The sequence below is a fragment of the Neoarius graeffei genome, chromosome 12, assembly GCF_027579695.1.
Source record: "Neoarius graeffei isolate fNeoGra1 chromosome 12, fNeoGra1.pri, whole genome shotgun sequence".
NCBI classification, from domain to species: domain Eukaryota; kingdom Metazoa; phylum Chordata; class Actinopteri; order Siluriformes; family Ariidae; genus Neoarius; species Neoarius graeffei.
Window position 1 is genome coordinate 57,496,438 of NC_083580.1, and position 16,177 is coordinate 57,512,614.

A 16,177-nucleotide genomic window follows, 5' to 3' on the forward strand; every position below is an offset into this window, starting at 1 on the left:
GTGTGAAAAGCCCAGGAGATCAGCCGTTTCTGGAATACTCAAACCAGTCCTTCTGGCACCAACACCCATGCCACAATGACACACAGACATCACAATTTTTCCCATCCTGAAGTTTGAAGTGAGCATGAACTGAAGCTCTTGATTTGTATCTGCATGATTTTATGCATTGTGCTGCTCTCAAGGGATTGGCTGATTAGAGAACTGCATCAAACAGAAGGTGTGCTGGTGTTCTTAATAAAGTGGCCGATGAGTGTATGTAAACTGTCTTTTGGAAGGGATGAACAAAAGTATGCTAACGAATGTTAAGTAGTGAATAATGTCCAAAGTAATTCTGAGTTTATAAAGTTGATGAGGGTGGCACGGTGGTGTAGTGGTTCGCGCTGTCGCCTCACAGCAAGAAGGTCCGGGTTCGAGCCCCGTGGCCGGTGAGGGCCTTTCTGTGTGGAGTTTGCATGTTCTCCCTGTGTCCGCGTGGGTTTCCTCCGGGTGCTCCGTTTTCCCCCACAGTCTATGTCTATGTGTCAGCCCTGTGATGACCTGGCGACTTGTCCAGGTTGGACCCCGCCTTTCGCCCGTAGTCAGCTGGGATAAGCTCCAGCTTGCCTGCGACCCTGTAGAACAGGATAAAGTGGCTAGAGATAATGAGATGAGATAAGGTTGATAATTGTATTAATACTGTATTAAGACAGTTAGTAGCACAGCTATGTAATCTCCTGTATTGTGGATGTTTTGCACTTCTGTCTCATCCATCCAACATCTGAAATGTTGCAACGTATAATTTAACCACTGCTAACATTCGGGTGCTTCCTTTCTTTTTCCGGACATTTCCAAATTGCTGTATTAGCTATGCCCAATGCTTGTACAATGGCTCTGATTGATTTTCCCTGTTTTTTTTTTTCAGCTTCAGAATGGCTTTCTTTTCTGCCAAAGACAGCTCTCTGGTTTTCATGTTGGTTTATCCAACAAATAGTCTTCAAGGTGAAACTGACAGCTCAAACCATGATTAGACATTCAGCGCTATTAGTTGTTTAAGCAATCAATCTAACAGGGCATACCTGGGCAACATGAAATTGTCTTCATATGTTTAGTATATAACAAAAACAATAGAATTGCCCTTGCCGTTCCAATACTTCTGGAGGGGACTGTTTTTAATAAGTGGCAAAACTTGTTACATAGTAGCTGACACGTCATGGATGTTCATCTCACCCAAAATAATTTCTGTAAATATCTTCCTCAAACCACATACAGTTCATCAGTGATAGCATACACATTTACTGATTTGGTTTTCAAAGTATGATTTACTGCAATCTATAAACATGAACAAAACTTCACCATAGTTGAATACTAATATTATGGAGGCTGCACATTCAGATAACTAGGATTACTTTTTTATTTGAACCCATTTGACATCAATCCATAATCTAGACCATGCCTCATAAGACTTGAGGGTGGAATTGTATCAGAAAGCTGGGAGCATGAACTTTATATATTTACCGTAATAACTATTCTTGATATTTAACAGAACTGTTTTATTTAAAAGTAGGATTACATAACTTAACAATGCCATGTAAATAAAGTCTGTAATTATTTTTTTAGGGTTATGGAAAAGATTTTGAATGAGATAAGCTTCTGTTACTTGTTATCAACATTGCAAAATTAAATACCACCAGACACAAAATATGCGTTGGCTGGAAAAATGTGCATATTTCTTCTCCACAAATGATGCCTTTAATAAACTGAGAGAGATGTGTGATTCTAGATAAGCTTTTATGCCCCCTGAGTTTTGTGAATAAAGAAATGTCGAAAATTGTGCTTTAGATATTGACTAATGCAGTATTTCAGAGATTCAAAACTGTTACATAAACAAAAACAAACAAACAAACAAATGATTAATTGAATGCATGGAGTAGATGGTCATCTTTAATGGTGAATGGTGAAAGAGACTTCAAATCTTGTGGGCTATATTTCTAAAAGATATCAACATACAAAATTTCACACAGAGAAGGAACTTACATAGCTGTCAAGAAAACTTCGCTATTCTTCATATTTCATAAGGTAAAATGATACCAAACATGCACATTAGGAATATGTACAAAAATATCACAAACGTGGCATGACAAGTTTATATGGCAGTGCTGCTGAATTTTTAAATCTGATTGGTTAGAAGTTGTTGATCAATTTTCTATAACAGCAAGACAAATGACAGGTTTGCATTAATGTACTTGTTCTAGTACAATATTGTTTCCATAATAACAACAAACACAAGGACTTGTATGACAGACACTCCATGTAAACAAATAACAGTTGTTATGGTGAAGCTTAAGGAGATGTTTATTTAACACTTAGAGAAGGAGTCTCCAGTGTCAGAGAGGTAAAGCTGTAACGTTAAGTTTTCCGACATGGGAAAAACTGAGAACTTTGCAGTTTGTAGTTTCTCAGGAACACGGCAAGCTGTTTGTCTTATTAACTTCAAGATGGAAAAAAGACAGGCTGGTGTGGGAACAATTATTTATAGCTGCTATAACGTAAGTGATAACAGGAACTAACTTGTTTCATACAAGCCCTACAACCTTACATACAGGGGTGAAAAGTAGCAAAGTATTACAGTACTTGAGGACATGTTTTATTGTAATGGTAGTTTTCTGAATATGATTCGATCATTCATTGTACTTGAGTTTTTAAAAGCCAAATATTCAACTTCGCGACACTGAATTGAGGTCAATTAAAAGTGACAAGTCTTAATGTGCAAATTGTAAAGAATTGAATTTTAGGACAAGCCAAGACCCATGGAGATATCAGCATTCACAGCTCAACATCCAACCTGTGGAAACATGTACAGGTAAACTGTTAGTTAGCTAACTAAAATCTCTGTATTAAACTTAAGATGTCACTTTGATGTTTGGTAGTGATTGCTTGTTATGTTAAATATATCTAAGTGCTGCTGTAAACTATGGTCAATGCTCAGCATAATGTGCAAGGGACATATTTGCAACATAGCTAACTATGTGGGGGCGGCACGGTGGTGTAGTGGTTAGCGCTGTCGCCTCACAGCAAGAAGGTCCGGGTTCGAGCCCCGTGGCCGGCGAGGGCCTTTCTGTGCGGAGTTTGCATGTTCTCCCCGTGTCCGCGTGGGTTTCCTCCGGGTGCTCCGGTTTCCCCCACAGTCCAAAGACATGCAGGTTCGGTTGGTGACTCTAAATTGACTGTAGGTGTGAATGTGAATGGTTGTCTGTGTCTATGTGTCAGCCCTGTGATGACCTGGCGACTTGTCCAGGGTGTACCCCGCCTTTCGCCCGTAGTCAGCTGGGATAGGCTCCAGCTTGCCTGCGACCCTGTAGAACAGGATAAAGCGGCTAGAGATAATGAGATGAGATGAGCTAACTATGTAGCCACAAAACATGTATGAATTAACATTAGCTAGCTAACAAAATATAGCAAGCTACTGAAACCACAACAGCATTTAGCTTCGTTAGGTAGCCAGCTAATTTTACCTCTATTTATTGTTGGTAATCAAGGTGGTGTTAACTTCATTCGTGCCATTGTTTAAAAAAAATGCATTAATCACACTTAGAACATTTTCAGATTAGCTGTGTCAACTGAGGTAAAACAAATTGTGAAGTTGTTACTTAAGTAGTTTTTCACCATATGACTCCTTTACTCTTACTTGAGTAATTATCTTGACCACTACTTTTCTTTTTAGCGAATTGTTCCTACAGTAGAAGTACTTTTACTCAAGTCAATGTGTTTTGTACACTTTTCACCCCATTAAAGGAAATTATAAAGACATAACAAGTATGACATTGTTATAGGTAAATCGCTGTGGTATAAAAGGAATAAAACACTTTGGTACATGCCGTTATAGGAAAATAATCAACTTTGAGATGGTAACAGTAACTCCTTTACATCAGTTGTATGTATTCTTTACATAGCAGTGGTACAAGGAGGAAGGTAAAGAGTGTCAGGTTTGTAAGTGCATACTCATACATACTGTTCTTTAGGGAAGGTATATGAAGTGTTAGCCCCAGGTGGTGTAGGGTACGTGAACATGTTGTTCTGGGTGCATGGGTGCTGGGGCAGAAATGTAAGTGGTGGCTGGATGGGTGGAGAGTGCTCTTCTGGACAGTCATCCTTATTACACGACAGATGATAACTGGCATACTCAGCTGAGTTGGGAAGCTCGTCATATATCTCGCCCTGGTTCTGTGGAGAGGGTGCATTATATTAGAAAGAGATCTACTGCAGTAATTACAGCTCTCCTGCTTTAGCGCTTGTATGAAATGAAGAGACCAGAATCTAGTTTATGAGTAACAGTTACACTCTGAGAAAACAAAGTAGAACCCCAATTCCCAAAAAGTTGGGATGCTGTGGAAGCTGTAAATAAAAACAGAATGTGATAATTTACAAATCATGGAAACCCTATATTTCATTGAAGATAATACAAAGACAACATACAGTGGTGCTTGAAAGTTTGTGAACCCTTTAGAATTGTCTATATTTCTGCATAAATATGACCTAAAACATCATCAGATTTTCACACGTCTTAAAAGTAGATAAAGAGAACCCAGTTAAACAAATGAGACAAAAATATTATACTTAGTCGTTTATTTATTGAGGAAAATGATCCAATATTACATATCTGTGAGTGGCAAAAGTATGTGAACCTCTAGGATGAGCAGTTAATTTAAAGGTGAAATTAGAGTTAGTTGTTTTCAATCAGTGGGATGACAATCAGGTGTAAGTGGGCACCCTGTTTTATTTAAAGAACAGGGATCTATCAATGTCTGATCTTCACAACACATGTTTGTGGAAGTGTATCATGGCACGAACAAAGGAGATTTCTGAGGACCTCAGAAAAAGTGTTGTTGATGCTCATCAGGCTGGAAAAGGTTACAAAACCATCTCTAAAGAGTTTGGACTCCACCAATCCACAGGCAGACAGATTGTGTACAAATGGAGACAATTCAAGACCATTGTTACCTTCCCCAGGAGTGGTTGACCAACAAAGATCACTCCAAGAGCAAGGCGTGTAATAGTCGGCTAGGTCATAAAGGACCCCAGGGTAACTTCTAAGCAACTGAAGGCCTCTCTCACATGGGCTAATGTTAATGTTCATGAGTCCAGCATCAGGAGAACACTGAACAACGGTGTGCATAGCAGGGTTGCAAGGAGAAAGCAACTGCTCTCCAAAAAGAACATTGCTGCTGGTCTGCAGTTTGCTAAAGAGCACATGGACAAGCCAGAAGGCTATTGGAAAAATGTTTGGTGGACGGATGAGACCAAAATAGAACTTTTTGGTTTAAATGAGAAGCGTTATGTTTGGAGAAAGGAAAACACTGCATTCCAGCATAAGAACCTTATCCCATCTGTGAAACATGGTGGTGGTAGTATCATGGTTTGGGCCTGTTTTGCTGCATCTGGGCCAGGATGGCTTGCCATCATTGATGGAACAATGAATTCTGAATTATACCAGCAAATTCTAAAGGAAAATGTCAGGACATTTGTCCATGAACTGAATCTCAAGAGAAGGTGGGTCATACAGCAAGACAACGACCCTAAGCACACAAGTCATTCTACCAAAGAATGGTTAAAGAAGAACAAAGTTAATGTTTTGGAATGGCCAAGTCAAAGTCCTGACCTTAATCCAATGGAAATGTTGTGGAAGGACCTGAAGTGAGCAGTTCATGTGAGGAAACCCACCAAAATCCCAGAGTTGAAGCTGTTCTGTCCGGAGGAATGGGCTAAAATTCCTCCAAGCCGGTGTGGAGGACTGATCAACAGTTACCGGAAATGTTTAGTAGCAGTTATTGCTGCACAAGGGGGTCACACCAGATACTGAAAGCAAAGGTTCACATACTTTTGCCACTCACAGATATGTAATATTGGATCATTTTCTTCAATAAATAAATGACCAAGTCTAATATTTTTGTCACATTTTTTTAACTGGGTTCTCTTTATCTACATTTCAGGCTTGTGTGAAAATCTGATGATGTTTTAGGTCATATTTATGCAGAAATATAGAAAATTCTAAAGGGTTCACAAACTTTCAAGCACCACTGTATCCCATGTTGAAACTGAGAAATTTTTTATAGTTTTTTGAAAAATACGTATATGCTCATTTTGAAGTTGATATCAGCAACGCATTTCAAAAAAGTTGGGACAGGGGCATGTTTACCACTGTGTTGCATCACCTCTACTTTTAACAACACTGTAAATGTTTGGGAACTGAGGAGACCAGTTGCTGCAGTTTTGAAAGAGAAATGTTGTCCCATTCTTGCCTGATATACAATTTCAGTTGCTCAACAATTCGGGGTCTCCTTTGTCATATTTTGCGTTTCATAATGCACCAAATGTTTTAAATTGGAGACAGGTCTGGACTGCAAGCAGGCCAGTTTAGTACCTGGACTCTTTTACTACAGAGCCATGCAATTTTAATATGTGCAGAAAGCAGTTTGGCATTGTCTTGCTGAAAGAAGGAACGCCTTCCTTAAAAAAGATTTTGTCTGGATGGCAGCATATTGCTCTGAAGCATGTATATATCATTCAGCATTAATGATGCCTTCCTAGATGTACAAGCTACCCATGTTATGTGCACTAATGCACCCTCATACCATCACAGATACTGGCTTTTGAACTGTGTGCTGATAACAAGCCGGATGATCCCTCTCCTCTTTAGCCTGGAGGATGTGGTGTCCATGATTTCTGAAAAGAATTTCTACTTTTGATTCGTCAGACCTCAGGACAATTTTCCACTTCGCCTCAGTCCATCGTAAAAGAGCTCAGGCCCAGAAAAGGTGGCAGTGTTTCTGGATATTGTTTATATATGGTTTTAACTTGCATTTGTAGATGCAGTATTGAATTGTTTTCAGAGATGATGGTTTTCTGAAGTGTTCCTGAGCCCATACAGTGATTTCCACTACAGACACGTGTCTGCTTTTAATGCAGTGTCGCCTGAGGGCCTGAAGATCACAGGCATCCAATGTCAGTTTTCAGCCTTGTCTCTTGCATACAGAGATTTCTCCAAATTCTCTTAATCTTTTAATTATATTATGTAACATAAATGATGTGATCCTCAAATTCTTTGCAATTTTACATTGAGGAACATTATTCTGAAATTGTTGCACTGTTTGCTGATGCAGTCTTTCACAGAGCGATGAACCCCTCCCCATCTTTACTTCTGAGAGACTCCGCCTCCCTGGGATGCTATTTTTATACCCAATCATGTGACTGACCTGTTGCCAATTAACCAAATTATTTATTTATTTTTAGCATTACACAACTTTTTCAGTCTTGTGTTGCCCCATCCCAACTTTTCTGAAGTGTGTTGCTGACATCAAATTCAAAATGAGCATATATTTTTCAAAAAACAATAAAATTTTCTCAGTTTCAACATTTTATATGTTGTCTTTGTACTATTTTCAGTGAAATATAGGCTTTCCGTGATTTGCAAATCTTCAAATCCTGTTTTTATTTATGTTTTACACAGTGTCCCAACTTTTTTGGAATTGGGGTTGTACATCATTGTAGCTTTAAGGGTACAATGGCTTGTCACTGGGGCAGTACCCTCTTAGGTACTTATTTGTACCATTTATATACTGATTGGGAACACATATGTACCTTTTTGACTCTAAAAAGGTACACAAATGCCGCTTTTCCACTACAAACGCGGCTGAGCCGTGCCGTGCTGAGTCGAGCTGAGCGGGGCTATTGAAGTTGCATTTCGACTACAACCGCGCTGAACCGTGCTGGCTGGAAGTGGGTGGACACATTGGGTGGAGTTAGCGAAAGTGGGTGGACGTCACGTGATGTCGTTAAGCAGCGCAAACAGTGACATCAGTGACAGTGGCGGAACAAGTCAGAGCCGGGCCGGGGGCGGGGCAAATGACCGGGCATTTTATTAAAGCTTATCATAACATCATTTTAGGCTACAAAATGTCCGCAACTGCGGTGTTTACCAATTTCAACACTACCGGGTGCAACTATGTTATTTAGTACATCAAGTCCTTCAAACGAACATGTAACTCAGAAACAAAAAACATTAGGATACTGTACATGGCTCATAATAAAACATCAATAGCCTATACTGCGCACATTATTTGAAGGGCATACGAATGAGCGCTCAGAGGTTGCAACGGTGACAGGGCGGTGTCAGAAATAAAAGGAGGGCGGTGCAAACCTCACTGAATGCACTGTGTTTACCAATTTCAACACTACGGGGTGCAACTATGTTATTTTGTACATTAAGTCCTTCAAACGAACATGTAACTCAAACAAAAAAACATTAGGTGACATACTGTACATGGCTCATAATAAAACATCAATAGCCTACTGCGCGCATTATTTGAAGGGCATACGACGAGCCTTGCGCTCCGCGAACTCGTCCACGATGCTCTGTAGGTCACTGATTCAGTGATCTTTTAAGCGGTAGTCTCACGACCCGAATAGTAAACAATAAACATGGAGGACATGGAGTCGTTAGTGTTGCTGGTCTTGGTGCTGTGGCTTGTTGTCACCGACAACGCGGACAGATACTGGCAAGAGCGTATAGATGAGGCGAGGCGCATAAGGCTTCAGAAATTCTCGTAATTCGTAATTCTCCTTCTTCCGGGTTTACGGTGTTTACAGATCCCAGCGCGCTCGCGGGGCGTGTGTGGGCATGTGAGGACACGCCTCCTCACCAATCAGTGCACAGGGGAGTGTCTGCTCACGCCTCCAGCCTCACTCGGCACGGTTTGGCTCGCTTCAGCCCCACTCCAAAACGGTGCGAGTTTTATGGCCCTTTTCCACTACCCTTTTTCAGCTCACTTCAGCTCGCTTCAGCTCACTTCAGCCCGACACGGCTCGCATTTCGACTACCAAAAACCAGCACGACTCAGCTCGTTTCAGCCCCGCTTAGCCCCTAAAACTCGCACCGTTTTGGAGTGGGGCTGAAGCGAGCCAAACCGTGCCGACTGAGGCTGGGGGCGTGAGCAGACACTCCCCTGTGCACTGATTGGTGAGGAGGCGTGTCCTCACATGCCCACACACGCCCCGCGAGCGCGCTGGGATCTGTAAACACCGTAAACCCGGAAGAAGGAGAATTACGAATTACGAGAATTTCTGAAGCCTTATGCGCCTCGCCTCATCTATACGCTCTTGCCAGTATCTGTTGGCGTTGTCGGTGACAACAAGCCACAGCACCAAGACCAGCAACACTAACGACTCCATGTCCTCCATGTTTATTGTTTACTATTCGGGTCATGAGACTACCGCTGAAAAGATCACTGAATCAGTGACATACAGAGCATCGTGGACGAGTTCGCGGAGCGCAAGGCTCGTCGTATGCCCTTCAAATAATGCGCGCAGTAGGCTATTGATGTTTTATTATGAGCCATGTACAGTATGTCGCCTAATGTTTTTTTGTTTCTGAGTTACATGTTCGTTTGAAGGACTTAATGTACAAAATAACATAGTTGCACCCCGTAGTGTTGAAATTGGTAAACACAGTGCATTCAGTGAGGTTTGCACCGCCCTCCTTTTATTTCTGACTCTTCCTGTCACCGTTGCAACCTCTGAGCGCTCATTCGTATGCCCTTCAAATAATGTGCGCAGTATAGGCTATTGATGTTTTATTATGAGCCATGTACAGTATCCTAATGTTTTTTGTTTCTGAGTTACATGTTCGTTTGAAGGACTTGATGTACTAAATAACATAGTTGCACCCGGTAGTGTTGAAATTGGTAAACACCGCAGTTGCGGACATTTTGTAGCCTAAAATGATGTTATGATAAGCTTTAATAAAGAGCCCGGTCATTTGCCCCGCCCCCGGCCCGGCTCTGACTTGTTCCGCCACTGTCACTGATGTCACTGTTTGCGCTGCTTAATGACATCACATGACGTCCACCCACTTTCGCTAACTCCACCCAATGTGTCCACCCACTTCCAGCCAGCACGGTTCAGCGCGGTTGTAGTCGAAATGCAACTCCAACAGCCCCGCTCAGCCCGACTCAGCTCGACTCGGCACGGCACGGCTCAGCCGCGTTTGTAGTGGAAAAGCGGCATTAGGGGCTAAGCAGGGCTGAAGCGAGCTGAGTCGTGCTGGTTTTTGGTAGTCGAAACGCGAGCCGTGTCGGGCTGAAGTGAGCTGAAGCGAGCTGAAGTGAGCTGAAAAAGGGTAGTGGAAAAGGGCCAATAGTTCCCTTGAAGTCCAATAATGAGCCTTAGGAGGTACATTAGTGTATCTTGTACCTTGGGGGACAGAAATGGACTCCTAGTGTGTCCCTATTTCTGACAGTGTATGAGAAGACAAGATGATACTTCTGTTCTTCATGTTACAAGGGAAGGAAAATGTTAACAGTTCATTTATCATTGTCTGTTCACCAGTAGGAGGTGCTCTCTGTTCATGGACACTAAACCCTGAAGCACAAACGCCATCCTTTTCAGCTTAAAAAGCAAGGTGTAATGCATTAATGTATCTTTTCAAGATGGCCAATAAACCACAAGGACTGAGTGCTGTCTTACCTGGAAGTCATCTGCTGGCTTCTTTTTAAAAGAAGGCTTTTTGTGGGCGGGAGAAGAGCCGGGCCTGTTGAGGACAAAGATCTTTAGGGAACAGAGGAGTCAGCAAAGTGCAGGTTTCAAAAACCAAAACTGCCTCGAGACCGTTCTTAATGAGACGGTACTCGTATGCGACATGCAAAATCTCTCTAACATAGGGTGACCAGACGTCCCGGACAGTCCCGATTTGGGGTTGTGTGTCCCGAGTCCCGACAAAAGTCTGTCGGGACACGGATATGTCCCCGTTTTCGCCACTCGCGACGTTTGCAACTGAGCAGCGTGGGAATCATTAGCGGAGAAATGTCTGCATTTACTATTTTGATGAATTGACAGGAATCACACACTTTCCTGGTTGCTGCCCCCTGGCCCTGTGGCATGGGTGTTTATTTAGCCACATTATTCCAGACAACAGAACGTGTTGCCATGCAACAATAAAATAAACATTAACTGGTGCGAATGTTCTTTGTCTAGCAGCTAGCAGCAGTAATGCCGCAGCAATTATGCCGAAAAGAAAATGTACCTTTTCCAAAGATTTACAGGGCACCTACCCCTTCCTCCGAGAGGTGCAGAACAACGTGCACGAAGCCGACTGCACACACTGTAAGTGTTCCTTCTCCGTAGCTCACGGTGGTAACGCCGATATACAGGATCACATTAAAACGGCTAAACACAAGCGGTGGGTTGAGGCAGGGCTAATGCATCTTGTTTAGGGTGGGTGGATTGACAGTCGCCTTAGCTTTGTTCCTGTGTTTTGTTCTTGTACTGAGTTGGGTAGCCTATGTTGCAAATGCTGTGCGCTCCTGTGGGGGCTTTCCTCGGGCTGTCGCCCCTCTCCTCCTTTATTGCTGTTTTGTTTGAGTGTATATTCTCAAATCACTTGTCTCTTTTTTGTTTCTGTTTAACATACCATTCTGACAGTTTGGCCATATTGCTGTGTTGAACAGCTTGTTGTACCTTCCATTAAAGTGTTCACTTTTGTACACATCTTCTTGCTTTATTCATTCAGTTGTGGGGAATGGTTAGTAAGGTTGATTCTGACCTAGGCTATGTTGAGGTCACATATCTACTTTTTAAGTTCATGCTATAGTGCATACAATTTTAGAGATATAGCCTACATGTGCATATGCATTCTTCTTGGTGTTCTCACAAACAGGTGAAATAAATCAGTTTAAATTTGGCCTATGGACATAGCCTGGCCTATTCTCAGCCACTACAAAATCTGTTGTCTGACCATAATTTAACTGATCTGTATACCACTATGCTACTAGATAGCAAAATGCTTGTTTGTTTTATTTCATGTGAGATGTTGATAAATGTGAGCTTCAACAAAATGATAACAGCACCTCTCTGAGTGTCACGTTTACATAAAAAAAAAAGGTGTGCATGCACGAGCATGGTCGTGCGCAAAAGTGTCCTGGTTTCAGACTAGGGAAATCTGGTCACCCTACTCTAACAAAAACTTCCAGTATAAACCAATAATAATGTGTGCACATGGAGCAGGCAACCAGAAAATCATGCTAGTTCAGTACACACACACACACACACACACACACACACACAAAAAAAAAAAAACAACAAAAAAAAAAAAACACTGGTTTGCTAGTAAGTACAACCCCGATTCCAAAAAAGTTGGGACAAAGTACAAATTGTAAATAAAAACGGAATGCAATAATTTACAAATCTCAAAAACTGATATTGTATTCACAATAGAACATAGACAACATATCAAATGTCAAAAGTGAGACATTTTGAAATTTCATGCCAAATATTGGCTCATTTGAAATTTCATGACAGCAACACATCTCAAAAAAGTTGGGACAGGGGCAATAAGAGGCTGGAAAAGTTAAAGGTACAAAAAAGGAACAGCTGGAGGACCAAATTGCAACTCATTAGGTCAATTGGCAATAGGTCATTAACATGACTGGGTATAAAAAGAGCATCTTGGAGTGGCAGCGGCTCTCAGAAGTAAAGATGGGAAGAGGATCACCAATCCCCCTAATTCTGCGCCGACAAATAGTGGAGCAATATCAGAAAGGAGTTCAACAGTGTAAAATTGCAAAGAGTTTGAACATATCATCATCCACAGTGCATAATATCATCAAAAGATTCAGAGAATCTGGAAGAATCTCTGTGCGTAAGGGTCAAGGCCAGAAAACCATACTGGGTGCCCGTGATCTTCGGGCCCTTAGACGGCACTGCATCACATACAGGCATGCTTCTGTATTGGAAATCACAAAATGGGCTCGGGAATATTTCCAGAGAACATTATCTGTGAACACAATTCACCGTGCCATCCGCCGTTGCCAGCTAAAACTCTATAGTTCAAAGAAGAAGCCGTATCTAAACATGATCCAGAAGCGCAGATGTCTTCTCTGGGCCAAGGCTCATTTAAAATGGACTGTGGCAAAGTGGAAAACTGTTCTGTGGTCAGACGAATCAAAATGTGAAGTTCTTTATGGAAATCAGGGACGCCGTGTCATTTGGACTAAAGAGGAGAAGGACGACCCAAGTTGTTATCAGCGCTCAGTTCAGAAGCCTGCATCTCTGATGGTATGGGGTTGCATTAGTGCGTGTGGCATGGGCAGTTTACACATCTGGAAAGACACCATCGATGCTGAAAGGTATATCCAGGTTCTAGAGCAACATATGCTCCCATCCAGATGACATCTCTTTCAGGGAAGACCTTGCATTTTCCAACATGACAATGCCAAACCACATACTGCATCAATTACAGCATCATGGCTGCATAGAAGAAGGGTCCGGGTACTGAACTGGCCAGCCTGCAGTCCAGATCTTTCACCCATAGAAAACATTTGGCGCATCATAAAACAGAAGATACGACAAAAAAAGACCTAAGACAGTTGAGCAACTAGAATCCTACATTAGACAAGAATGGGTTAACATTCCTGTCCCTAAACTTGAGCAACTTGTCTCCTCAGTCCCCAGACGTTTACAGACTGTTGTAAAGAGAAAAGGGGATGTCTCACAGTGGTAAACATGGCCTTGTCCCAACTTTTTTGAGATGTGTTGTTGTCATGAAATTTAAAATCACCTAATTTTTCTCTTTAAATGATACATTTTCTCAGTTTAAACATTTGATATGTCATCTATGTTCTATTCTGAATAAAATATGGAATTTTGAAACTTCCGCATCATTGCATTCCATTTTTATTTACAATTTGTACTTTGTCCCAACTTTTTTGGAATCGGGGTTGTATTTGCTAGTCAAGCCACTTGGCCAAGATGGCTGTCCAACTAAAGCAGAATTAGATGAGCACTATCCAGTAAAACAGCTTGGATTTCAGGCCTGTTGTCCATGAGTATACTTGTGAAAATGACATTAACAGCTACAAAAAAGATAAATTTTGTGTTTCATTGTAGGAATGACTACCAGAAAAACACAACTAGGTCGTGCTTTGTATCAAGGGTTGATTGGATATTCTAATTACCTGTAGTGTTTAGACAGGAATACACCTACTGTATTTAATATATTCCCTTTTTTCTCTAAAACAGTTAGATAAGCACACACAAAATGTTCCGGCACAGTATTCTGTATGCCAGTTACATGGTACCCACGAGTCACTGTTGGTTTCACTTTGCTTCTTCCGCTGCTGTCTGTTGATCATAAATACGATGGCGGCTATACTGAGGATAATACCAAGAGCAATCACCCATCCGAGGACACCCATCACCCTCTCGGCTGCGCTCAATGGCCGGGGGGTTTCTGCAGGAAACACAGACACTTGGTGATTGCCCTACTATAAAAATGAACCTTTGTGTAGTTTTACCTCTGTAAAATTGATATAAAGAGATATTATACACCAGTTAGTTCCAAGCCATTCATTTGATTGGTCGAGCCGCATTCCAAGAGCGCTTCTGTTTACGATAACGACATTGGGATGTTTCACTGTTTTTATCGCTCAACTTGTCTGTGCTCGCTACATAAAAAATTGCACTTCCTAGCTTGAAACAGTTACTACAGTAGTGTTAGTGACATCATCAGCAAACATGGCAGATGATACTTTTCAGGAATATAACTATTGGCTTAAAATATGACAGCTGATCAGATGACGATGAAACAGAAAAAGAGATGTCAATTTTACCAGAAGCACCTTTAATGAATGTGCAAATCATCATGAGTTAGCTCGCCAGCTAGCCAGCGTGCTATAAAGTGAGTGTCGCTACAGTATTTCTGCTTGTGAAGCAAAAATTAAACAGAACAATGAGCCATACCATGTCTGAAATGTCACTTCATTAATATTAATAATAATTCAGTGTTGCCTCATTCTTGCTTGTGCGATATTGCTTAATTATCTCAAAATATCATTTTTAGGCTGAAATTAGCACGAAGAACACAATGTACAAATGAATGGCATCGTAACATGAATTATTCTCGATCGCTGATGAATAAGATGCCTCTGAAATATCAATAACACTATATATTAAGGTTCCCTTAACTTATACTATTTTAAAAGTTCATTAACATGAGCAAACTTTGAACTGAACTTCATATGCTCACATTATCAGCTTGTAAAATAAAACCTTTAATGACCAACTTGAACAACACCAGAATGAGCATGTTTGTAGTTGTTCACTGACAACATTTTAATATCAGAGATGTTGTTATGTAGGAATAAAACATAATGGGGTGTGTTGTTGGAGGAAAGTAATAAGTGACAGTGTGGTTTGAAACAGAGTGACTGTTCCCACCTCGAACGTGATCATTTTTCCTATAACCGACCATCCAAAAGTGTTTTTGTGTGCTCAGTACAGCAATTACATTTTTTAAAAAATTATTAATGGATGACTCACCACACGTTTTATATATTTATAGTTGTGGAAGATTCACCAGAGAAGTTAGTTCTTGTTATCACTTACGTTGTTGTAGCTACAAACAGTCAAGCCCTCATTAGCAAGTTAAGACAAAAAAAAAAACCAAATTGGCAGCTTTTCATGTTACCTAGAAACTATCCATCCATTATCTATGCTGTTTATTCGTCAGGGCAAAGCTGGAGCCAATCCCAGCTGACTTTGGATGAGAGGCGGGGTACACCCTGGACGGGTTGCCAATCTATCACAGGGCTAACACAACGATGAACAACCATTCACACTCACAGTCACACCTATAGGAAATTTAGAGTAGCCAGTTGACCTAATCTGCTTGCCTATGGACTGTGGGAGAAAACCCACGCAGGTATGTGAAGTCCAGGCAAACATGCAAACTCCACACAGACAGGCCCCAGTCAGCCACAAGGTTCGAACCCAGAACCTTCTTTCTGTGACGCAACAGTGCTAACCACTGCAACACCATGCTGCCTATCTAGAAACCAGAAACTCCTCTGTAGTGAAGACTTTCCTGTGGTGGAAAATGTACTGACTCTTGGGCCGGAATATACTTGACGCTCAGAATGCTTTCACGCACGCATCATGGCTGCCATGCGTTCCCAGCGCTCTTTTGACACGTCCTCTGAGCATGTCGTCAGAAATTAATGTGATGCGTGCGTGAGTTGCAGTACCAACAAAAATTGGGATGACAGTGTGTTCATGTTTTGGTACGTGACATCAGCGTTGTCGTTTACTAGTCTGAAGTTATCAACATTGCATAATGCTTTGAGGACGAGCTGATAGACCAGGTTAGAAATTA

At 41.4% G+C, this 16,177-nt stretch overlaps 1 protein-coding gene across 3 annotated transcripts in view; it reads right to left on the reverse strand.

Annotated features, from left to right (window-relative positions):
* Positions 1–1,939: 1,939 nt before the first annotated feature.
* Positions 1,940–16,177, reverse strand: part of nectin1a (nectin cell adhesion molecule 1a) — a 99,008-nt gene continuing 84,770 nt past the window's right edge. Inside the window, exons 6-9 of one of the 3 annotated variants that reach the window (XM_060936101.1) lie at positions 14,110–14,257; positions 10,498–10,561; positions 3,989–4,200; positions 1,940–2,821 (exon numbers count right to left, since the gene is read on the reverse strand). In XM_060936101.1, the coding sequence (XP_060792084.1) occupies positions 2,803–2,821; positions 3,989–4,200; positions 10,498–10,561; positions 14,110–14,257 (443 nt within the window). In that variant the 3' untranslated portion in view covers positions 1,940–2,802. Of the gene's footprint in view, positions 2,822–3,287; positions 4,201–10,497; positions 10,562–14,109; positions 14,258–16,177 lie in introns of those variants that run through there. The other 2 variants (XM_060936103.1, XM_060936102.1) reach the window with 2 other exon arrangements.